At 41.1% G+C, this 21150-nt stretch overlaps 1 protein-coding gene across 4 annotated transcripts in view; it reads right to left on the reverse strand.

The window, feature by feature from the left end:
- Positions 1-499: 499 nt before the first annotated feature.
- Positions 500-21150, reverse strand: part of ELOVL5 (ELOVL fatty acid elongase 5) — a 66195-nt gene continuing 45544 nt past the window's right edge. For all 4 annotated transcript variants that reach the window (XM_089531118.1, XM_089531119.1, XM_089531117.1 and 1 more), the window contains exons 4-8: positions 14127-14204; positions 10961-11132; positions 8614-8738; positions 6159-6293; positions 500-4636 (exon numbers count right to left, since the gene is read on the reverse strand). In XM_089531118.1, coding sequence (XP_089387244.1) covers positions 4505-4636; positions 6159-6293; positions 8614-8738; positions 10961-11132; positions 14127-14204 — 642 coding nt within the window. In that variant the 3' untranslated portion in view covers positions 500-4504. The remainder of the gene's footprint in view (positions 4637-6158; positions 6294-8613; positions 8739-10960; positions 11133-14126; positions 14205-21150) is intronic.

Raw genomic sequence — 21150 nt, forward strand, 5'->3', positions numbered from 1 at the left:
TTTCAAGGAAAATTCAGTAAAAAAATGGAGGGAATTCATTTAGTTCTGAGGAAAATTCAATTATAAAATAAACATGCCAGTTTAATAGTTAATGCTGTCATGCTGGCTTAAGCTTCATAAAGAAAGGGATTTGTAAGTGAAGACTGATGCTTTAACAGACACGGCCCATGATCAGAAATGACACTGTGCAATGTCACCATGTGTGTTTGTTTATCCTCTACACAGCTACACCTTGTTTTGATTTTTGTAGCCCAAATCCAGAGAAGATGGGGAACCTATGACCAGGAAAGATGAGCCATCTTCCATGGCCATGTATTGCCTTGCAACACATCTGACCCTTTGCTGAGTTGCTTGAGGACTGCTGGGCAGCGACTGGTACTGAATAATGAAACAAAAGCTGACCAATGTTTTTCATGCAAAAATGGAGACACTGAATTCCCATTAGCTGCAAATCAAAATCAAATCAATTATGATATCACAGTACTAAAACACAGGCACATGTAATTAAGAATGATTTAATGATTAAAACACAAAACATTAATAATGCAAATATTTCAGACAAGCTAGAGGTTTTTTTATTTTTAGCACATATTTAGACAGCATACTTTGAATGGTGAAGCTGCTGTATGAAATATGTAAAGACTTTGCAAATCAGTACCTAGAAACCAAGACACATACAGACAAACTTTGAGAGCATTAAAAAAAAATTACACACATGCACACACACAAAAAGTAAACTAGTGCTGTCTCTCATTTCAAAAAGAAGCAAATTTTTTAAATCGGCAAGGCTAATAGGGAAAACTTTTTAGTTCCCTAAAATCAGCTGTGCAAAACCATGGTAAAATTGATATTTATATAAATATCAAATCATAATTAATATATAAATTTGAGCATATGAACAATAGGATGGCTTGACACCAATGAAGTACATTGGACAAACATGTTAATAGGCTAAAACTCCATCATATTACATAGCGTATCTGTTAACAGATGCCTGCTTTACAATGGACACTTCAAGGTGTGTGTGTGTGATCTTACAGTTAACAATTTCAACAAACATTTCTAAATAAATCTTTGACAAGGCAAGAAGTACAGGTGAGATAAACAGACACTAAGAAAACAGTCACTCATCACCCAAAATGTTTGCAAGGCTTCTCCATGTAATGGCATCGTCCACACACATCCTTCCTCTCAGCCTGTGGCAATTCACCACTTGGTATAGGCACATTTTAAAATGAGTTGGAGCAAAGGGCTGCTTGTGTAAGCAGAAGCTATTTCTGTTTGCACTGGGGCAGGTCCCTGAAGTCTCCCTTTGACCCTTTAGATCCACCTTCCACACACACACACACACACACACACACCATTCATTGTGAACCATTCTTTGACTTTAGGGTCAACTTTTACATGCTGAAGAAGGCTGAGGAAGAAGTCAGAAAAGCCTTGCTCTGCTAGTGGAATTCCACTCCTCATTTTTGAGATCCAGCCCAATGTTTGTTATACAAACAGCAACACAAACAAAAATGCCAACTTAAGTATGAAAAAGTCAAATGCCAGAAATTACCCTGCAATCAGTTTTTAAAGTTTGGTTAAACATCTGAGTTAGTTTGGAGAATGCAGACACAATCACAATGCTGGCTATTTCCAGCAAACTGCTTTCTACTTCAATCATAAACTGTGCCTGACATGTTTCAACCTGGGGGATCTGTCCCTTTCAAAACTAACACTGAAAACAGTGTGTGTGGATGGGTGGTGAAACCAGTGTGTCTGCTGCCCGGTTACTTTCTTGGTACAGGTGACCCAAAACAACAGGCCACAGCTTGTTCATCTCATGCTACATTGGCAGTTTTAAAAAAAGATGTTGCAAGTTTCAGGTGCTAAGTTGGGAATGCCAATTTAAAGGATGTAAGAGGTCATGACCACCTTTCCATCCCACATGCTCTCTCAGCCAGCTTTCCCCATACTGGTGATACGTTTGACTCCATGCTGGATGGGTGTGGAGATTGTAGCCCAACACACCTAGAGATCACCAATTTGGGGATGGCTGCTCCAATATTTAGAGTATTTAGAATTCCGCTTCTACTTTTTAAGTGCCAATTAATTTTATGAAAATTAAAGCACAGTCAAGATTTTGATTTTTAAAAAATAAACTGCTTCGGACTTGTGACAAAAGAACTTTAAAAAAAGAAGATACCAGGCATGTTTGGGTAGTTCTTCCATCTCAAGCCTTGGCAGAAATAAATGGTCCTGCTTGTTCAATGGCCTGTTCATTTCATAAACCAGCCATATGTGGGAGACTCAGACTTTGAGGTTACCCACCATTCCAAGTTTCATGGTATCACATGGTAGATTCCAAACACTGCATCTGATTAACTCATAAAAGGAACTAATCACGAGAGGTAGCCTCTCCATCATCCATTTCATACTTGCTGTCTCCAAAAATACAGAGTACACAGAGATTGCATCAGTGTACACAGTGTAAACAGAGTACATGAAATATCTGCAAGTGAGGGTCCTGTCTTTTCTAAGTAGCCACTGCAGGGGTTTCCTCTCTATATATCCATGACATGACTGCCACTAACAAATATTTTGAATGAGAGAAAACCTAGTATCTATATACATATGTAACTTTCATAACCAAAACTACACTTGTGTAGTTTTTTGTGGTTTTTCAGGCAATGTGGTCTTGTTCTCGAAGGGTTTATTCCTGACGCTTCAGTTTCGCCAGCATCTGTAGTTGGCATCTTCAGAGAACACTGGCATGGAAGTGAGTGGGGTATATATACAGTTTGACCCTTGGTTGACAGGAAGCGATTTACATGTGTCGGTCTGTTGTTGCATGGCCAGGCCTCAGGGTGTCTATGTAATTAGTGAGCCATTGTCTGCTGGGAAACACCCCCCCCCCCGATCCATGTTACAGATTAATATGTAAATCATTTCCTCTCAACCAAAGGTCACACAGTATATATACCCCAGTGGCATTCCTAGGGTTACTGTCACCAGGTGTGGTAACTCATGGTGTCACCTTCCCCTATTGACTTCTTCTCATTTCACACCATACAGAATCTTTAGTACTGCTTTTTTACACTAATGTTTCTTGTAAACTGTAATTCCCATATAGCACTGAATGTAATGCTAATACAGTGCCCATGTTATATGTGGGCATGCCATATGTTATACGTGGGCACGCTTATGCTGAATGCTGCGTGACAAAGAGTCAATGGTGCGTGCGCCGCATGCACAAGCCCCATTAGTTTCAATGGAGCTCAAGCATGCGTGGGACTTGCCTTAGGCGGTGGAGTCCGGAATGGATCCCTGCGTAAGGCAAGAGTGCACTGTAGTTGTGACATAAACAACTAGCAAAATTAAAATTATACCTTCAAATTACACTACTATATGCCCAACCTAAATGTATTTACATATACATAGTGAAGATTGGGTTAAAGTGTGATGTTTTTAAAGAAAGTTGGAAAAATAATTTTTAAAAAAATTAAAAATTTGAAATTTTGAAATTTAAAAAAAAAAACTACAGCCTCTCCTTTCTTCCCCCACTCCACTTCACCCCACTCCCACCACTTCTTAAATCATTTTAAAGGGAAGCAGATGTATGCCACAGCCCATTTCTGCCAAAAGGTAGGTGTTTGAGGAACAGTGGTGTCACCCTTCTTTAGGGTGACACCTTGTGTGGTCCACACACCTCGCACCCACTAGTGATGCCACTGATATATCACACTCACTTCCATGCCAGCATTCTCTGAAGATGCCAGCCACAGATGTTGGTGAAACGTCAGTAATAACCTCTTTCAGAACACAGCCACATAGCCCGAAAAACCCACAAAAAACTATGGATGCCGGTCGTGAAAGCCTCTGACTTCACACTATACTTGTGTGTTTGGTATTTGGGTATCTGTACCACAGTCTAACCCGTCTCGCATAAGTAATTGTTCCCCAAAGAGAAGTGAAACATTTCCATACACTTTCAAACCAGTATTAAGTTTTGGGCCCTGCTTTTATTTTAATTTAAGGCATGTGTGTTTTTAAACTACTGGAAAATTAAAAAACTGAACAACTTCATTGTACAAATTACAATCACATGCATTATCTACAGTTAAAAAATATGAATTTGGATTACAGTTCTGAAGTTGTGAATCATAATTCAGCACCTATCGTATTGACTAGTAAGGCAACAGCAGTGTCTCCATATATACATATACATACATAAATATATGTATATATGATATATATATACTACAATAATACTCCCTTCCACAGTTTATCCCTGGGTCTGTGACCACCCAGTATTATCAGCATCATCAGCTTTAGCCTATGGATAGTTTCTAGGATGTTTTGCACTGGTTAAAGTCCTACATAAATCAATACTATTCTAGGCAGGAATAGTTAAAGTAGCTGTCAAGAGTTATCAGTGCACAACACATATTGTGCTTACAATCAGATGATTTGTTGTTGTTGTTGCCTGGAATATCAAAATGGTTTCTTAGTTTGGTCTTCAATCCTTTCTTTGTTTTCTTTGCTTCACATTGTTCTCAACGGAAGAAAAGCTATTTGTGTACCCGTTCACAGCAGCTGCAGAGCCATTCTGATACTCTTTCCTTCTTGAGGGTGCCTTTTTGTTGTAAGTCTAAAACACATATACACAGAGGTCAGTAGTGAGCTTTTACCTCAGCAACAAAAGGAAAAGGAGCACGTTAGCTGAGTTAACAACTGTTATTTAACAGTAGTTACTTAACAAGCATTCACCCATTCCTTTATGTTGACTAAAGGCTATATTGAGCCATGAAAGATCACATCCAGGTCCATATCCTAGTTTGGCAACAAACTATGGTTTGCACAAATCACTGCTTTCCATACCTAAGTCAAACAATAAACTGTAGCTTGTGGACAACTGCAAATTAAATCCTCTCTCCAATCTCTCCCCTGCCTGCTTGTTCTTAAATCTTCCAAATGATAATTTGAAAAATTATCTGAAAAAGTGCAGAAGTTTATAAGACAGTTGAAAGTCATTCAAGAAGCATTATTTCCGATAGGCTCTCTCTCTCTCTCTCTCTCACACACACACACACTTTCTTGTGTTACTTACTGTGTTCCACCATTTGGGAGAACAGATAGGGAGTATTTTTTAAAAAAGGAAATTGCTCTTTACTGTACTCACTCCCTAAACAGACCGGCGATAAATGCCGGCGTTGGGGCAGAATGGGGGCATGGTGACTGCACACCGCATGCCCCGATTCTGCCCCATGCTGGCGTGACACCGCATACCCCACCACATGGCGGGAGGCATCACTGTGCTCCCTTGGTGCAGTGTGTACATGTGCTGTGCCACAGGAGTGCCGAAAAGCCACAGAGCCAGCAGCTATCGCGCCCCTTCTGAGACATAAAAAGAAGCTGCTTTTTGCGGCTTCTTTTTGTGCCGTGGACCTGCTGGGATTGGGGCATGGCATGCGTGTTGAGATTCAGGAGGTTCAGATGCATGTCATCACTGAGCCATGAAATGTACTAGGTGACTCCCTCCCTTCTCACCTTCTAGACTATTTCAAAAGGCTGTTTTGAGGTTAAAATGAGAAAAAAGGAGAGCCACAAACACTATAGATGAAGTGGGACATATATGTAACTAATGAGACAAAGACCTGCCCATTGGTGCTTCTGTGGCTTTTCGGGGATAAGCACCAGATTAGCAATCAGCACATAGTATGGAAGGCAATGGTGTTCTCATTGGCTCTTAGAAATATTCTATTCAGACCTTTAAGTAAGTGAATCCTGGACTGAAGCAAACAGGAACTTATTTTACACCATTATGAAAAGGGTATACCCCTGGTTTGGTGCTGAAGGGTCTGGACGTTGTCCAGACTGTTTCACATGAAACTTGGGGATTGGGCCATGTGTTGACTGGACACCTGCTGAATATGGCAGGGGGGTGGGCGGAGGCAAATTCTACAAAACCTTATGCTAGGAGTGGCTACAAGATCCCTTTGCAAAACTGAAGGAGTGTGATGATGGTGGGGGCAGTATGTCTTCTGCCAATTAGTTAAAGATTTTAGAAATTTTATATATCAACTTTCCAGTAAATTTTTATTTAAAAAAATCAGTGATAACAGCATCAGCACTGTAAAACATAATAATAATAATAATAAAACAGAATTTACCTGAATATAGAAATTTGTAAAAAGGATAATTAAGGAAATCATGTAGCCTATCTGGAAGTACAACCATCCCATAGGGAATCGACAAGGCCAAACAGCTCCACAGCTTGTCTGGAAGATTGTCAGGACAAATTGAATCTGTAAGAGAGGGAAAGGGAGGATGAAAGGTCAGTTTAAGGTGAGAGAAGAAACCCACAACAAGCAAGTACATTTGAACTGTTTCCTGTGAAGTATGAATGCAAAGATGTCCTTTTTGAATTTGCTCCCACAGTAATGTTGGCTGCGTGCCACGTTGAGGATTGTCTTTTGATCACCAGACAGCAGATCAGGTGATACAGTTTACCCTCTATCAGTTTGCTGCATTTGATGAAAATATCAGGGATGATGGGAGTTGTAGCTCTTCACCTCTGGCTCTAACTCACCACCTTGTTATGCACTGGCGCTGACCAGTTTTGGCCAGTGGTTAATGCTTTTCTCCAAAGCAGCAGAGTTTCAGAGAATAGGCTGAAGACCCTGACAAACTCTCCAAGCCTTCTCACTCTTCTTCCACAGAAGTCTTCACACTTCTCCAGGATTCTGCTGGCTCTTATGTCTTCACTCAAGACACCAGACAACTCAGTAGTCTTATATAAAAGATCTACTTTATTCTACTATATACAAATACTAATGCCCTCCAAATCACAATCTCTACAATCTCCACAACTACCCACAAAATACATTGGCAAACATAGCAATTATTATAGCCCTTGTTAAACACCACCCACTTAGTCAGTTTCCACCCAGTGGGCGTGTACACTCATTTTGATTGGTTCTCATAGTTCAACCCATACTTAAGGATTTCATCATCTCACCTTGTACACTTAATGATTCTCAGGTGTTTCCAATTGAACATTCTACATTTCTGTCCTTGGCATTTAGGACTGCTAAATTACATTAGCTTTTACACCTGTGTGGCTTCTTAATTGCTTTTGCTTAGTCACTGTGACTCTCACATACATGTTTTATTTCTTCTACTGTATATCCCATGTTGCATTTTCCTTAACAGAAAAGGCAGTCCCAACTGGCAGAGGCATTAGGGATATATATATATATATATATATATATATATATATATGGGAAAACAAGCAGGGGCATCATTCTGTGGTGCCACAACAGGAGCACTTTTTATAGAGTTTAGAGATCAGTCTCCAACTGATCACCAACATGGCAAACCTTTTAAAAAGACATTGCTCTCCCCTTGGCAGAAACGTAATTGAGGCTAACAAGATAAAGAGGCCAACAGAAAGTCGAGCCACATGAAATTTCAGTTTAAATGTACTGACCAAGATGCTCTCTTGACCTCCATGTGCTCGAAAGTGCAAAATTAAACTCTTGGATGTTCCACAAAGGTGGGGAAAGTAACAACTGTGGGCCACATGCAACTTCAAATCTAATTTCCAGCCTCCAGCCCCTGAACCTTTCCCCAAATAAAAAAAATGGGCAAAAAATGCTCCCAACTGCACCAAAATGCCAGTGGAAGCTGCTGGCTTCCGAGTTGGTTGCACAATGAATCCACTTTAGTTTTAAGTCTTGACTTCAACAAAATCATCCAAAGCACTGAATCCTCTCCCCAGAATAATTTCAGCAACTTGGATAAACACATCAGGCCACATCCCAGAGTGGATTCACCATCACCTCGACATAGGAACCACCATTGCAAAATGCCACCAAATGCTGCCTGGAGCAGTGATTGGCCCATTACACACCTTTGCTTCCACTTCTGAATTGCATTTTTTGATCAATCTATGCCTAAACATGCAGCAGCCCTAGTTGCAAAAATGGCTCCCACCTCAGCTTACAAGCTTTCCTATTTGTTTTGGCAAACGGGACATGGAATAAAGAAGGTGATCCTCACAATATCCTCACAAAAGCAGCAGAGTTAAGGAGATACATATTAGAGCCCTTGTATCTCCTAAAGACTGCTATTAAAAATGGATGGGGAACTACTGTGTTTTTTTTCTCCCTGCACCCCTCCCCCAAACTGATCCTAGAATTGGCCAAATATGATCAATTTCTGCAGGTCTTTTTCCCCCTGTTTGTTTGTTGGTGGTGGTTGGGAAATAGTGAGTAGCCATAACTGTTAAAACCACATTTTGGTGGTCTGAATGAGTTTCAGTTTTTTGACAATTTGGGATCACTTTTAAAAAATGGGGGGGGGGGGGGGAGGTGAAGGCTTCAGAGGTTTCCAGGTGGGTGCTGTGCACCACAAAACATACTGCAGCCCTGCTATTAAGTGTCAGAGAAGAGGATGTTACACTGAATATTTTTTGCTTGGAGCATGATTCAGATTATAACTGCAGGCTTATGCAATAAACTGACTTTACAGAGTTATCATAAAAGAAAATAGGTCCTCCTCCCTTGGCACTGGTGAGCCTCCATTAAAAAATGCAGGGGAGACTACAAACACCTGACTACTCACCAGCTGTCCCTGAGTGATATATTTCTTCCACCAGAGATATGGACGCATAGACGGAATAGCAGATAATCCATAGTAGGAATACATGAGGACATGAATAAAGCTGTTAAGAGTGGCACCAAAATAGGCTACAAGTGGAAAGAAAAGAAGCTGTCATTAATTTCTTTTGAAATAGCCTGCATTACAGTAGCATACTAAAAGTTAATGGTATTACAAACTTTTAAAACAAAACAAAACTCGACATACTAGCATAAAAACAAATGAATGCAAAAAGCTGCAATCAGCACAGATGTCTAAGGTCACGGCTGCTATATAAATTGGGCACCAGTGCTTTAATTATTGCATGGTTTCTGCAAATAGATGTTTCAGATGGTGTTTTTCAGAGGGTGGTACAAATTGCCATATATCCCAATACACATGGCAATGTACATACAGCTTGCAAGAATGGTGAGGGATGCTCACTTCTACAAAGGAGTACAGGCAGAAGTGAACCTTCTGTCTACAAGTTAAAGAAAGGTTGGCCAAAGCCCACCCAAGCCTCCTGACATTGTTAGATGTTAATTATCATCCTTCACCCATGGCTATGCTGGCTTGGGCTGATGGGAGTCCAAACATCTGGTGGGCCACTGCTCTCCATCCCATAATGTAGAGCTTGCCCAGAGAACTGTATCTGATGCTTTCCATCCAGATGTCCATTGCCCTGGAGCGTCTTGGATGCACAGTTCCTGATCCAGGCAGAGCACCTCAATGATGTATCTGCTTCCTTGGTTCTCCCTTGTGTTGGACTGGGGCAACCATGACATGACTTCATGCTAGTCCTGTATATTCTTAGACCACTGAAAGAGAAGCCAAACTGCATGGGCATCCATACAAGAAATAGCTTGTAAGTGTTCTGATGTGCCCACAGGGAGCCAGTGCCATGTGGAAGAGTTTCTTGGCAGCTTCCATGGGGCATTCTTTGGGGAGTCTGGTGCCTAACTAAAACCAAAACAGCAGCAACAGCACTGCAGGAGACATATAGCTGATGAGATGTAAAGCTAAGCAAAATAATGACAAGGAAGGAAGCATCATTTTTCATTGCCACCTGCATAATGAAACAAACTGAACAGTGTCCTCATGACCAGAAGCCTAATGGGCCCATGTTTATCAAATGTCAGTTTTCACGTCTACATAATCAAAGTTTTGCATGTCAGGATGGACTGGATTTTGAAGAGTTTCTGACCACAAAGTAAGATCACATACACAGTATCAACAATAAGTTTCATAATATTGGTCAAACATCAGGATTAGATTTACAGATGTATAACCTGGAGTTATGAATCCATGGCAGATCTATATTCACCATCTCTGTGTAGTCATGATAGTGACATTATTGTCATGATTGTAACTGCTTTCCTGTCCCACTTTAATGGTCATCAACCATGTGGAGAGAAGGGGGTCTATTTTTTCAGGGATTTGGTGTGGATAGATGATTTTCCATGCCTTCCCACCAGCCAGCGAGGATGCAAGATCTCTGCTGCAATTCTTTGTTACAGCCCTGCTGGCTAATGCAAGGGGTGGAAACATTATTTGCCCGTCCACAATTGCTGGCAGAATGGACACTCAGCTGGATGCCCAGTAAAGTAAATTTGGAGGAGAATAAATCAAGAGAAGCTACATAGCTATGCAACTGAGAGAGTTATGTAACTAAGTAGCGCATGTAGAATTCCAGACATCACTGCCAAAAAGCCTTCCAAACAAAGCCACTGTTCTCCTGAAAAGCCTACTTGTATACATACCTCAATACACCCTCTTAAAAATGAAATGGATCTTATAAGAAATGCACACAGGTTTACCCCCACCATCACAAGAACAGTTAGAATAAAGAACCTCAGGTCCTGGAGTCAAATCCTGGCATCCAAATCAAGCGGCGCAAGTTTCTCAAATGGTCATGTCTCTTTCTCCATGAAACTGGCCATTCCTTCTCTTGAATGCCTTTTGTTTTTTAACCATCTTTGCCATTTAAAAAGCTTGTGATGAGTTTTGAAAGCTAATGTGATTTATTTTGAACCTTTTGACTGGCCAAATTAAAGTATCTCCATTGTGGATTTTGTTTTGTGGTCAACACAGCTACCCCTGCATTTATATATTTTCCCAGTTCTTGTAGGGCCTTTTCCCCATTCCAGAAACCTCTCCTCAGGCTTAGTTATTTGCACTAAGAGCTTCGAACTGAAAAGTAAAACAAAACATGGGGGTAGTTTGGATTTGAGCTTTTGCCTTTGGTTCCTCCCAACACTGGAATGCAGCCCCCAAATGTGTCTTCTCTTGGGTTGAAAGAGTTTCCACATCTCTGAGTTAAAAGAATACTTACAGTGGCCACAAGGCACCCAGTTCATAACAAACCACCAGATATTCAACATAGTTGCATGATGGTAGACATGAAGAACTGTGATCTGATGGTTATTTTTTCGTAATATAAAGAAGATTGTATCCATGAATTCAATGAGCTTTGAGAAGTAGTACCACCAGAGGACACGTATGATCTAATGAAAAAGAGGCGGGGGGGAGGGGAGAGAAACATCAGTCATTTGTCCCACAAGGACTTACTGAGTAAGAGCTCATGTCAAATTTTGGTGGCCTGAAATCTAATACCACTTCCCCACAAAATCCTAGTGATCAATGATCAGTATGAGACAGTATCTGCCAGAGGTGGGATGGTTCCACACTTTGTAGATAGGCACAGGAGTAGAAAGGAATGATGGAATTAGAAGGAATGATGGAATTAGATATGGACTCATTGTGCTGTTCCAATATTGTTTTTTCTACCTGAAGAGGATTCTAGTCCCTCCCCCCTTCTCCTCCATAGTACAGAGAACTGTATAATTCACTCCGTGATCTAAATGGGGCCTTGAATTTTGAATGATTAAGTTTTAGTTGCTGTTACTGGTTGGTTTCGTTTGTTTTCCACAAGGATGTGCTACAGTACAGTGGTGGAGCATGTAATTTTTCATGCAGAACATCACTGGTTCAGGCCCTGGCAGCTCCAGTTATGGAGGAGAACAAGGTTCCTGTCAAATCCAGGAGAGCCTCTGTCAGTGATTTCCAACCAGTTTGCAACACTGCAAAGAAAGCAATACTGCTATTTAAAGTTAGATGCTCCACTGGGTGGGCCCAAGACCTTGGGCATTCCTACAAGAGTTGTTGGGACAGCAGCCATAAAGCTGATGGTTTGACTAAACCAAAAGCCACAATCCTTTATGTGCCTATTAAAGTGTGCCTCAGGTGCTCTGAGAGACACAAGAGAGCTATTTAATCTCTATATTCCTTCTGTGATCTTTGAATAAGCATATGAGGAAACAGAAGGTACTGCTGTTGTATTCCCTAAAAGGAATTTTCTTTCTTCAGGCTGGAGAAAATAAGGCACAGAAGACTGCCAATGTGAAAGAAGAAAAACATTTCTTCAAGAAGCCACAGGCATTCATGTAAAATGGTTCACTACAAGGAATCCACAAACATGCTAATGTATGTTATGATCATGTTCCAGGAACTATTAAACTCAAGTGTGAGAATATGGAAGGGGGGGTGGGATTTAGAAAAATGAATAGGCATACCCTTCTATACCAGAGCACTACTGCTCATTTCAGTTCTTACATCTGTACAATATCCAAGTGACCTCCTGCCTTTGGTCTTGTCTGCACTGACCAGGATACTGCAGGGGCAGCCCAGAGTATCTTGCCCTCAAGCTCAGATCTCTCCATTATCTGGCCCTCCATTCCCATGCCAGAGTGGCTGTCTACATGGATGTCCTCTTGAGCTGCCTGGCACTTCCACTGTGGGTCCCTCGCTTCTGAGCCAGAACAAGGTGTCCATCTTCAATTACATGGCTGGACACTTAGTTCTGACTTCAGAGTGAGAGACTGGTGACAACAGCAGTGGCTGAGTGGAACACCCATGCAGTCACCCTGGCATACAAATGGAAGGGCTCCAGATCTTCCCAGAAGTTAAGTTTTAAAAATTCATTTTAAGAATGTTATACCCTGGTTCTGGTGAAAATGTCTGACATCATCTGGACTGTTCGCACCAGAACCAGGGCTTAGGGCATGCATCGACTGATTTTTAGATTTATACATGAGTATATACAGCATGAGGTATAGCTGCATCTACACCCATTGATATTCCAGGGATGGTAAGTCACCAGGGATGTAGCTACCAGAGGTTGGTAGGTGGGTAGATGAGAAATTAGGCCACTGTCCCTCCAAACAATAATTATTTCCCCCATGAAATTTTATTTCCAAATTCCTAGCATTGCAGAGAATTGAGACACTGAAAATATATTCATACCTTAGAAATATTCTCAGAATATTTGCTGTGTTCATGCTCTCTTAGTAAATTTGAAGTTTGATGTCTTAAAGCTAGAAATTTGGGGACTGAAGGGACATTTCATTGGAGGCGCAGACATCTTATTGTGGAGGGCAATGCCTTCATTTTGTTCTCCTTGAAGCTTCTCCCTGTAAGTCACCAATGAGCTACCTGGGGCCCTGTGCTGGAGCCTTTGCAGGACGATGTTCTTGCTGTCTCAGCAACATAGCCTTTTGCAGTGGGCTCACTTGTTTCATCTCAGATTTAAAATACTGCTGCTGTGTGTGATCCAATTTTATCATATTATACAATGAACAATACACGGTTCATCTGTCTCACAGTATTCTCTGGAGGGATATGAGTTCCTTGTCTCTAGTTATTAATGTTTTTCCATTTAAAACTTGTCACAGGCAACTGTCAGTTAAGGGTTTCATTGGAAGGGTTTAGTGGTATGATACAAAAGAATGGAAAACAAGGGAATTAAGTGATTAGGATTCATATTCTTTCATCAGTTGTAATAGGTAGTGTGATTTTCAAGCATTATAGTCTGAGTGAAGATGAAGTAAATATAGTTTCATGTTTTAAAGTTATTTCCCCCCCTATTATAGGCTGACGTCAAAATTACTTTGTAAGAGAGATTTGTTTATTGGATACTGACAGGCAGTCTTGTGTAACATTTTGACTTTTCCACACTAGGTTTGCCAATTTTTCCCTTCTTATTTTAGTTAAGTGCAATGTGGTATATTCATTACAGTACATAAGACACAAGTGGTCCAGAACTAGAATATTCAAACATCCTAAACAGATGTCCCCCGCTCAGAGTGTTGGAAAGGTTTAAGCCAGGAATTCTAGACATATCAACTTCAAAATATATGACTCAAAAATACTGTAAATTACAGTTTTTGTGACTCCTTGACAGTTTAAACATTTGCAGTGTGCAAAACCTCTCCTTTATGTATACATGTGTCTTGATTTAGAGACCCAGTACTAACTTATCCTGACTAATTTTACTGTTTTAATTGGTTTTTTTCCCCTTCAAAGTGCTGTCATGGCATCCAAGTTGAAGCATGCCTTTCCTTGAGCTGCATTAATAACAAAGAGTACCTGTCCTTCAGTACTGTCCTTTCCTCTCAATCTAAGTAGCAAAGCAAACCAGCAGAGTCAGCTCATAATGTTACCTTCATATCAGCTTCACCTCCACTGTGTGTATCCTGACAGAAGAAATTGTATCCTCCTTCCCACACTCCCGTCACCAGCTGATGAAAAAAGAAATAGCTAGTTGTTAACACTACTGACTGCATTATTGCAACTTAAAACTTTTAAGATGTGAAGTAATGGAGGAACTATGGGCTTATTCACGAGCCCTTAGGGCTAAGGTGGAGAACTTTCACAGCCATCATTAAGGCAAAAGCAAAAAAGCAAATGACAGCACAGCGGTAAATGGCTCCCTTCCCATATACTCACCTGAGTCAGGGCGGACATGATGCAAAGCCAGCCAAGTTTACCTTGGCACCTGAGGCTGAAAAGCCCACAAACACATCTCCCTATTACTGGCAGTAAAAATACAATGAAAACAAACTATAGTGGGCCTTCCACATTCACTGAGGTTAGGGGCATAGGACTCCCATGGAAGTGAAAAGAAACACAAATAAAAAACTACTCCTTTTTTAACCTGAGAGGGCACCTCTCTATGACTCTCTAGGTCTTGCATCACAACTTTATGGCCGACATCTGGCAGAAGTTGACCACAGAATTGCATTGGAAGACCTACAGATGGCTAGATAAGTGTTTTCTTTAGGAATCTCTAGGCCCTCCAGTGTGACTTTATGGTCACCTTCTGTCAGAATTGCACTAGAGGACTTAAGAGATTCCTAAAGTGAAGATATTAATCAAATCTGCTAATCATCAAAGTCTCAAAAGTTAATGCCGCAAATGTGGAGGGCCAACTGTACACAACCATTTGTTCCCGTTCATGACACCATAAATTTACTGCCTGAGGCAGCCATCTCACACTTTCTAATAGTAGGGTTGATCCTGGGACCCTTTTGTCTGTGGAGAGTCACATTCCCTTTGAGAGAGTCAGATTCCCTACTGGAGGCTGCCAGTTAGCTAGTAGAGTTGGGGACAGGTCAGAAGTGGCCACCGCACCTCAGACCCATCATTCCCCCATCCCCATTTTGGAGTTGCCAACTCTTGTCTTACAACATTATCACACTCTTGTCTTATAACATTATCACACATTGTTTTGCGGCAAATGTGTCATGAAAGGAAACAGGAACATATTGCTTTGAAAACATTTCTTATCACACCCCTCTTCTTTTGTGTGCTTGGGAACACTGACCCGCCAGATGGGATACGTTTCTTCGCTGCGTTTCCAGCATTACAGCAGTCAGTGTTATAAGGGGGCCTATAAGGGGTCCCTACATTCTTTCCAAAAACAAATAAGTGAACTACAAGTAAACAAAGGTAGTCCCCTAATCTATTTTTTTAATTGCTAATGGAACATAACTGCAACATGCAGCATTTCTACTAAAATACTTTTCTTGGAAAATACTGAAATTTTATTATAGAAATACTGCTAGTAATATTTACTTTGCATGTTCTCCTTAGCACCAAGCTACAATGTGGAATGCTTTCCATTCCAAACTTTCATACTCCACTACAAATACTTTCACATTTGAGATAAGAAGAGAGACTCAGACACACAAGGAAAACAAGGGCTTAACTATTAATTGTCCTCTATGGACAATTAGCCACAGGCTCTATGGAAACAACGTCACTGCATGTGTTGTTCTGTTCTGAAACTTTCTCTACAGAATGCAGAACTGCGTGCACCATTTAGACACAAATTACTATGACTCAGAGGCTTGGAAAAGCTACTTTCAAATTGCAACAACCAGAATGCCTTAGTAGTATTTTGGGCTACATGTCCCAGAAACCGTGCATGCAGCGAAGGGGAGGAGTCTTTAATACTTTAATCCTTTGTGGTTCCAATCCAGTTGTGTCACCCATGCGAACTGCATGCCACCCCAAAGAATATTATTTAGAAGCTAGATTAAAAGTGTAATAGAAGAAAAGAGCTTCAATTCCTTTCAATGGATACTTTCTTCATACAGAAATTGCAGGCATCCAGTACTTCCGCCATTCCAGTCTGGATAGGAACCCTAGTGTGTGTCCTCAGATGGGGTCTTTCATTTTTGAGTAGAGGGGAGGGAAACTCTGCATTATACATATTAGAAGGAACATGCAGTTTGATCTACAGTAGTGGTGGGCAGATTCACTACGTTTCCCTGTAGCATACACACTCATGTTCTACCTTTATAATGGGACAGGTGACACAGGCTGGTGGTGTACCCTCTGCTCTGCAGTAGAAATGGGATCCCACCTTTAATTATAGCTGTTGAACTGACATTTCAAGGTGGGGATCCAGGGCAGCAGTGGCTATGAGGACATGATTTGCCAATGGTCAGCCCACCACCAGGGATTCCCCCACCCCAGTCTTCAGTGATGTTCCAACCCAAATTTTGTTAACCAAGACTATGCATGGGTGTGAGATCCAGTGTAGTGTAGTGGTCTGAACATTGGACTAGGACTCCAGGTGACCAGTGTTTGAATGTCTGTTCAGCCATGGAAACCCACTGGGTGACATTGGGCAAGTCACCTTCCCTTAGTCTAGGCGTAGGCAACCTACGGCCCGCAGGCCGAATCCGGCCTGGCGAGGCCTTGGGACCGGCCCCAGCCCGGTCCTGCCGCCGATTGCCGCTGGGGCCTTTGGCCTCTCATGCGAGGGGGCAACGGTGGGCAATTGTCTATAGAAGCCTCAGAAACATGCATTTATATTAACATTTTTAAAAAAATCAACAATTTTTTTTGTGTGTCCTCCAGTTTTTTAAAAGTGTCCTCCATTTGAAAATTTTGTCCTACATTTGTCCCGGTTTATTTATTTAATTATCTAAAAATTATTTAATTATTTATTTTTTGCCTCCGGCCCCCCAGTTGTCTGAGGGACAGCAACCCAGCCCCCGGCTCAAAAAGGTTGGCTACCCCTGCTTTAGTCTAAGAAAAAGGCAATGGCAAACCCTCCTCTGAATAAATCTTGCCAAGCAAATCCCAAGATAGGAGTTACCACAACCTGGAATCAGCTTGAATGTGCACAACAAGAAAAGCAGGGTACTACTACAAATTCCTCTCTATCTGCCATAAAGGGAGAGCAGGTATCAGCTTATTGTTAACTCTTAACAGCAATATACTTCAACCCCAAACTGTATAATTTTATATAAAGCAAAATGGGCTTTGAATGAAAGAAATATATCAGTTTCAGGCATTTTGTTGCCATTAAGGGTAAACTAAACATGAAAGGAAGGAAGACATTCCTGAAGAGAGAAGTAATTCGCTACAATGAACACATCTACACTAGTGCCAAAATATTTGGATCTGGAATGCATACCGCAGATGCTGTTATCTCACTTGAACACCTACTTTGACCCAGCAAATATGGACAAGTAGAAAAGTAAACACAGGCTAATCATCTCAGAACAAAGGAACTGCTCCTCTCATATCTGCTCAATTATTAGACCATTTCTCAAGTAATGTGAAGCATTAAAAGGAATTGTGCTGGAGGAACACCATGAACTTGAAAGTGAAAGTGCTCTGGTGGGAGTTGGACTTTCTGGCCAGGAAGAGTTCAGTGGCTCACCTTTCCCTGAACTGAACTCTTGCCCTGAATTCTTTCATCTGCTGGCCAATGCTCCCTCCCCATCCCACATTGGCACATAGTCCGCACATTCAAGAGAGCCTCCAGAGTTTCCACCCTGATTTGGAGAAACTAGGGACTCTTTTTACTCTAGAGAATCACCCTGGAGTGTGGATTAGATCCATGTTTCACCTGTTTTGGTTCCATGCATCATCCAAACAGGTCAGTGCAGGAATGGGTGGAAGCGTTTCTTTTCCTCAATGCAGATGTGGCTCTAGCTTCTCTCTGCCAGTGGAAGGCTACACCAGATGGATTCCACCTCAATGCCTGTTCTAAGCCATTTTGTCCACAAAGCAGTTTAACCTCCTCTGAAAAGAGCTGTCTGAGAGGACCTTACATCACATTCCTATCTAGATAGCAGCCAAAATCAAAATCAATTTCCAACATCACATGCCTTCAGACTATAGATAAAGTGAGCTTATTATGCTAGTTGTGAGTTCTGGCTAAAAAACAAAAAAGCAAACATTTCCCCACACTTTGGGCATTCACATGCTCACCAAAAGCATACCTCTTTCCCCAACATCTCAAAACACCATCATAACATAAGGGCTAGCTCACATAGTACCACTGAAAAGCCCACTCTTTCAACTGATCCTGACTGTACAAATAAGTGATGCAGCCCAGATCATATGCCACCAGACAGCAGTTATGGCTGTCTACAATAGTACAGCAGCAGTTCTGGGAGTCTGCAACAGTATGGAGGAGATGACATTTTTGGTCTGCATGCAATGTAATTTTAGGGATCATTGAATACTATACCTAAAACAGAAAGGCGGGCAGTCCACAATAATGGTTTTATTTACATTAGGAAAGATTGTATGATTAAACATCAAAACACAACAGCAGTCAGACAGGACGGTAGAAGTATCCCCTTCTATTTGGCAAGAAAAATAGCAAAACAGAGCAAATCTAAGAGTGAATGATTACAACTACTACAAGAAAAGAGATTCCGTCTAGAGGAATGTCTGGCTGTAAAAGCTGTTCCAGCATGTAATCCTAAAACCACTTAGCCTGAGGAGCTGGTGCTCTCTTTGGAGATTATCACACAGGAGGGACAGTGTCCTTCTCCCATCCTTAAACTCGGCTAAGTGCGCTATCGGGGATCACATCCCTGAACGCTTCCCCTGTCCTTCTCCCATGGGTACTAGCATGATCTGGGGGGGGCCGGGGACCAAGAATCAAACTCACTTGTTTTTCTTCTTTTATCAAGTAACAAATTAATATCAAAACATCAACATCTCTCCTGGAGCACTAGCTTTTATGTTATAGTATTTGGTTATGATTTCTAAAATGTCAATCTTAACAATGACCTAGTTCAAGGAAAGAGAGTTTCTGTTCCTCCAGACGTCATGGACTGAGTCTTATACTGGAAATGAAACCATATCAGAAATGGAGATCCTTCTATTAAAAAAAGGAGTGTGTGTGTGAAGGGTTTATAGTTTACCAATAGCAGGAAGTGGTTCTATGTTTGCCAAACCTGCCTCTGGGTATTTTTCATCCACATGACAGCTCCCTCCTTTTAATGGGAGTATTTTAATGGCTGAGGCCTTTTCATAGAGTCTATATGCATGTAATCCTAAAACAGCAATGCATTCTAAATGACAAAATTACTTGTTTGTTAACAAATCTGATTGTGCTCCAAGGCTGGACTGGAATTCAAGAGGAAGGGAAGAGTGTAAAATGTGTATCATTTTACAAGGAGTGAAGAGTATTCTGAGCACTTGCTCAGAGTAGCTTTTGGATTTCATTTACTCTGTGGCAGTTACAAAATTGTGTAGCCCTCCAGATGCTGGACTGAAAATTGAGTAGCACCTGGCCAGCATAGCAAGGAATGAGAGATGCTGGGAAACTGCAGTCCAACTACATCTGAAAGCTTGCATGATTCCCACTCCTTCTATCTACTATGACATAAGCACCAGATAAAACATTTTAAACAATGGTTTGATATATCCACTTTCACCCTAAGGAGCAGGCACTTTAAAAGCTGCATATTTTCAAGCAATACCTCCATGCTGATTCCCTCTGTCCCTTCCTTTCATTTCCGTGAATTAAATTAAATTGATTAATTTAAATTAATTTTTAAATTTAATATCCTGTCTTTCTCCCAGCATGAGATCACTTTTCACCACTTAATGTCTCCCTCTATCCTACAAAGGATTAGTTCACATATACACATGCATCATTTGATTTGCGATCAAAGAATTACAGGTGCCTATTTGAACTCCCCTGGAAAATTTTTGTGTTTGAGGTGCACAAAATCTACTGATGATGTCTGGTCCCAGATAGGTCTTTCAAACATTCAAGGTATCGTCAGATGTTGCAATTATCAAATGATGAACAGGCATGTGTGAAGAGGGCATTAGGAAGACCCCATATAAATTCCACTTATTTTTATTATTAAAATATTTATATCCTGCCTTATATCCAAAGTTATTGGACAATAAAGCAACAATGACATTCTTGCTGCTGGACTTCAAAATGATGACGTCTTTCTCCATTCCTATTGGAAGAGATTCACACAGTTTCCTGCTATCTGGGCAAGGACCAGGTCCTCTGTATATGATGAAGTATGAAGTAGGTACGTTAGATACACTGGAGGAAACTGGCTTTATTGGACAAGAGGAAACACACAAGAGTACAGTCGGCCCTCCACTTTTGCAGCTTTGACTTTTGCGGCTTTGACTATTTGCAGTTTTGATTAATATGTTCTCTCTAGGAATCTCTATGTCCTCCTCTGCCAGATGTTGACCATAGAGTTGTGCTGGAGAACCTAAAAGTTTCTAGAGAAAATACTTCTCTGGCAATTTGTAGGACCTCCAGCAAGATTCTATGATCAATGTCTGGCAGATGTTAACCATAGAGGTGAACTGAATGACTTGATTCCTAAACAGGTGTACTTTTCCACATTTCTGGGGATTCTTCACCCCAGTCCCTGCAAATATGGAGGGATCACTGTATTCATTTTATGATAATAAAATTTCTATCAATTTTCATTAATTGTATCAATGCATAAGAGGTGATATGATAGCCCTGTTTAAATATTTGAAGGGATGTCATATTGAGGAGGGAGCAAGCTTGTTTTCTGCTGCTCCAGAGACTAGGACCTGGAACAATGGATACAAGCTCCAGGAAAAGAGATTCCACCTCAACACTAGGAGGAACTTCCTGACAGTAAGGGCTGTCTGATAGTGGAACACACTCCCTCGGAATGTAGTGGAGTCTCCTTCCTTGGAAGTCTTCAAGCAGAGGCTGGATGGATACCTGTCGGGGATGCTTTGATTGAGAGTTCCTGCATGGCAGGGGGACTGGATGGCCCTTGTGATCTCTTCCAACTCTACGATTCTATGATTCTATTATTCTACTTACGGGGGGGGGGGGGGGGACAGCAAATATTGCACGGGTAAATAGAGAACAGACTGAAACAAAATATGCTGCTCTCTCCTTTCTTA

The sequence above is a fragment of the Sceloporus occidentalis genome, unplaced genomic scaffold (genome assembly GCF_023333645.1).
Source record: "Sceloporus occidentalis isolate IW3139 unplaced genomic scaffold, rSceOcc1.0.p SCAF_6, whole genome shotgun sequence".
NCBI classification, from domain to species: domain Eukaryota; kingdom Metazoa; phylum Chordata; class Lepidosauria; order Squamata; family Phrynosomatidae; genus Sceloporus; species Sceloporus occidentalis.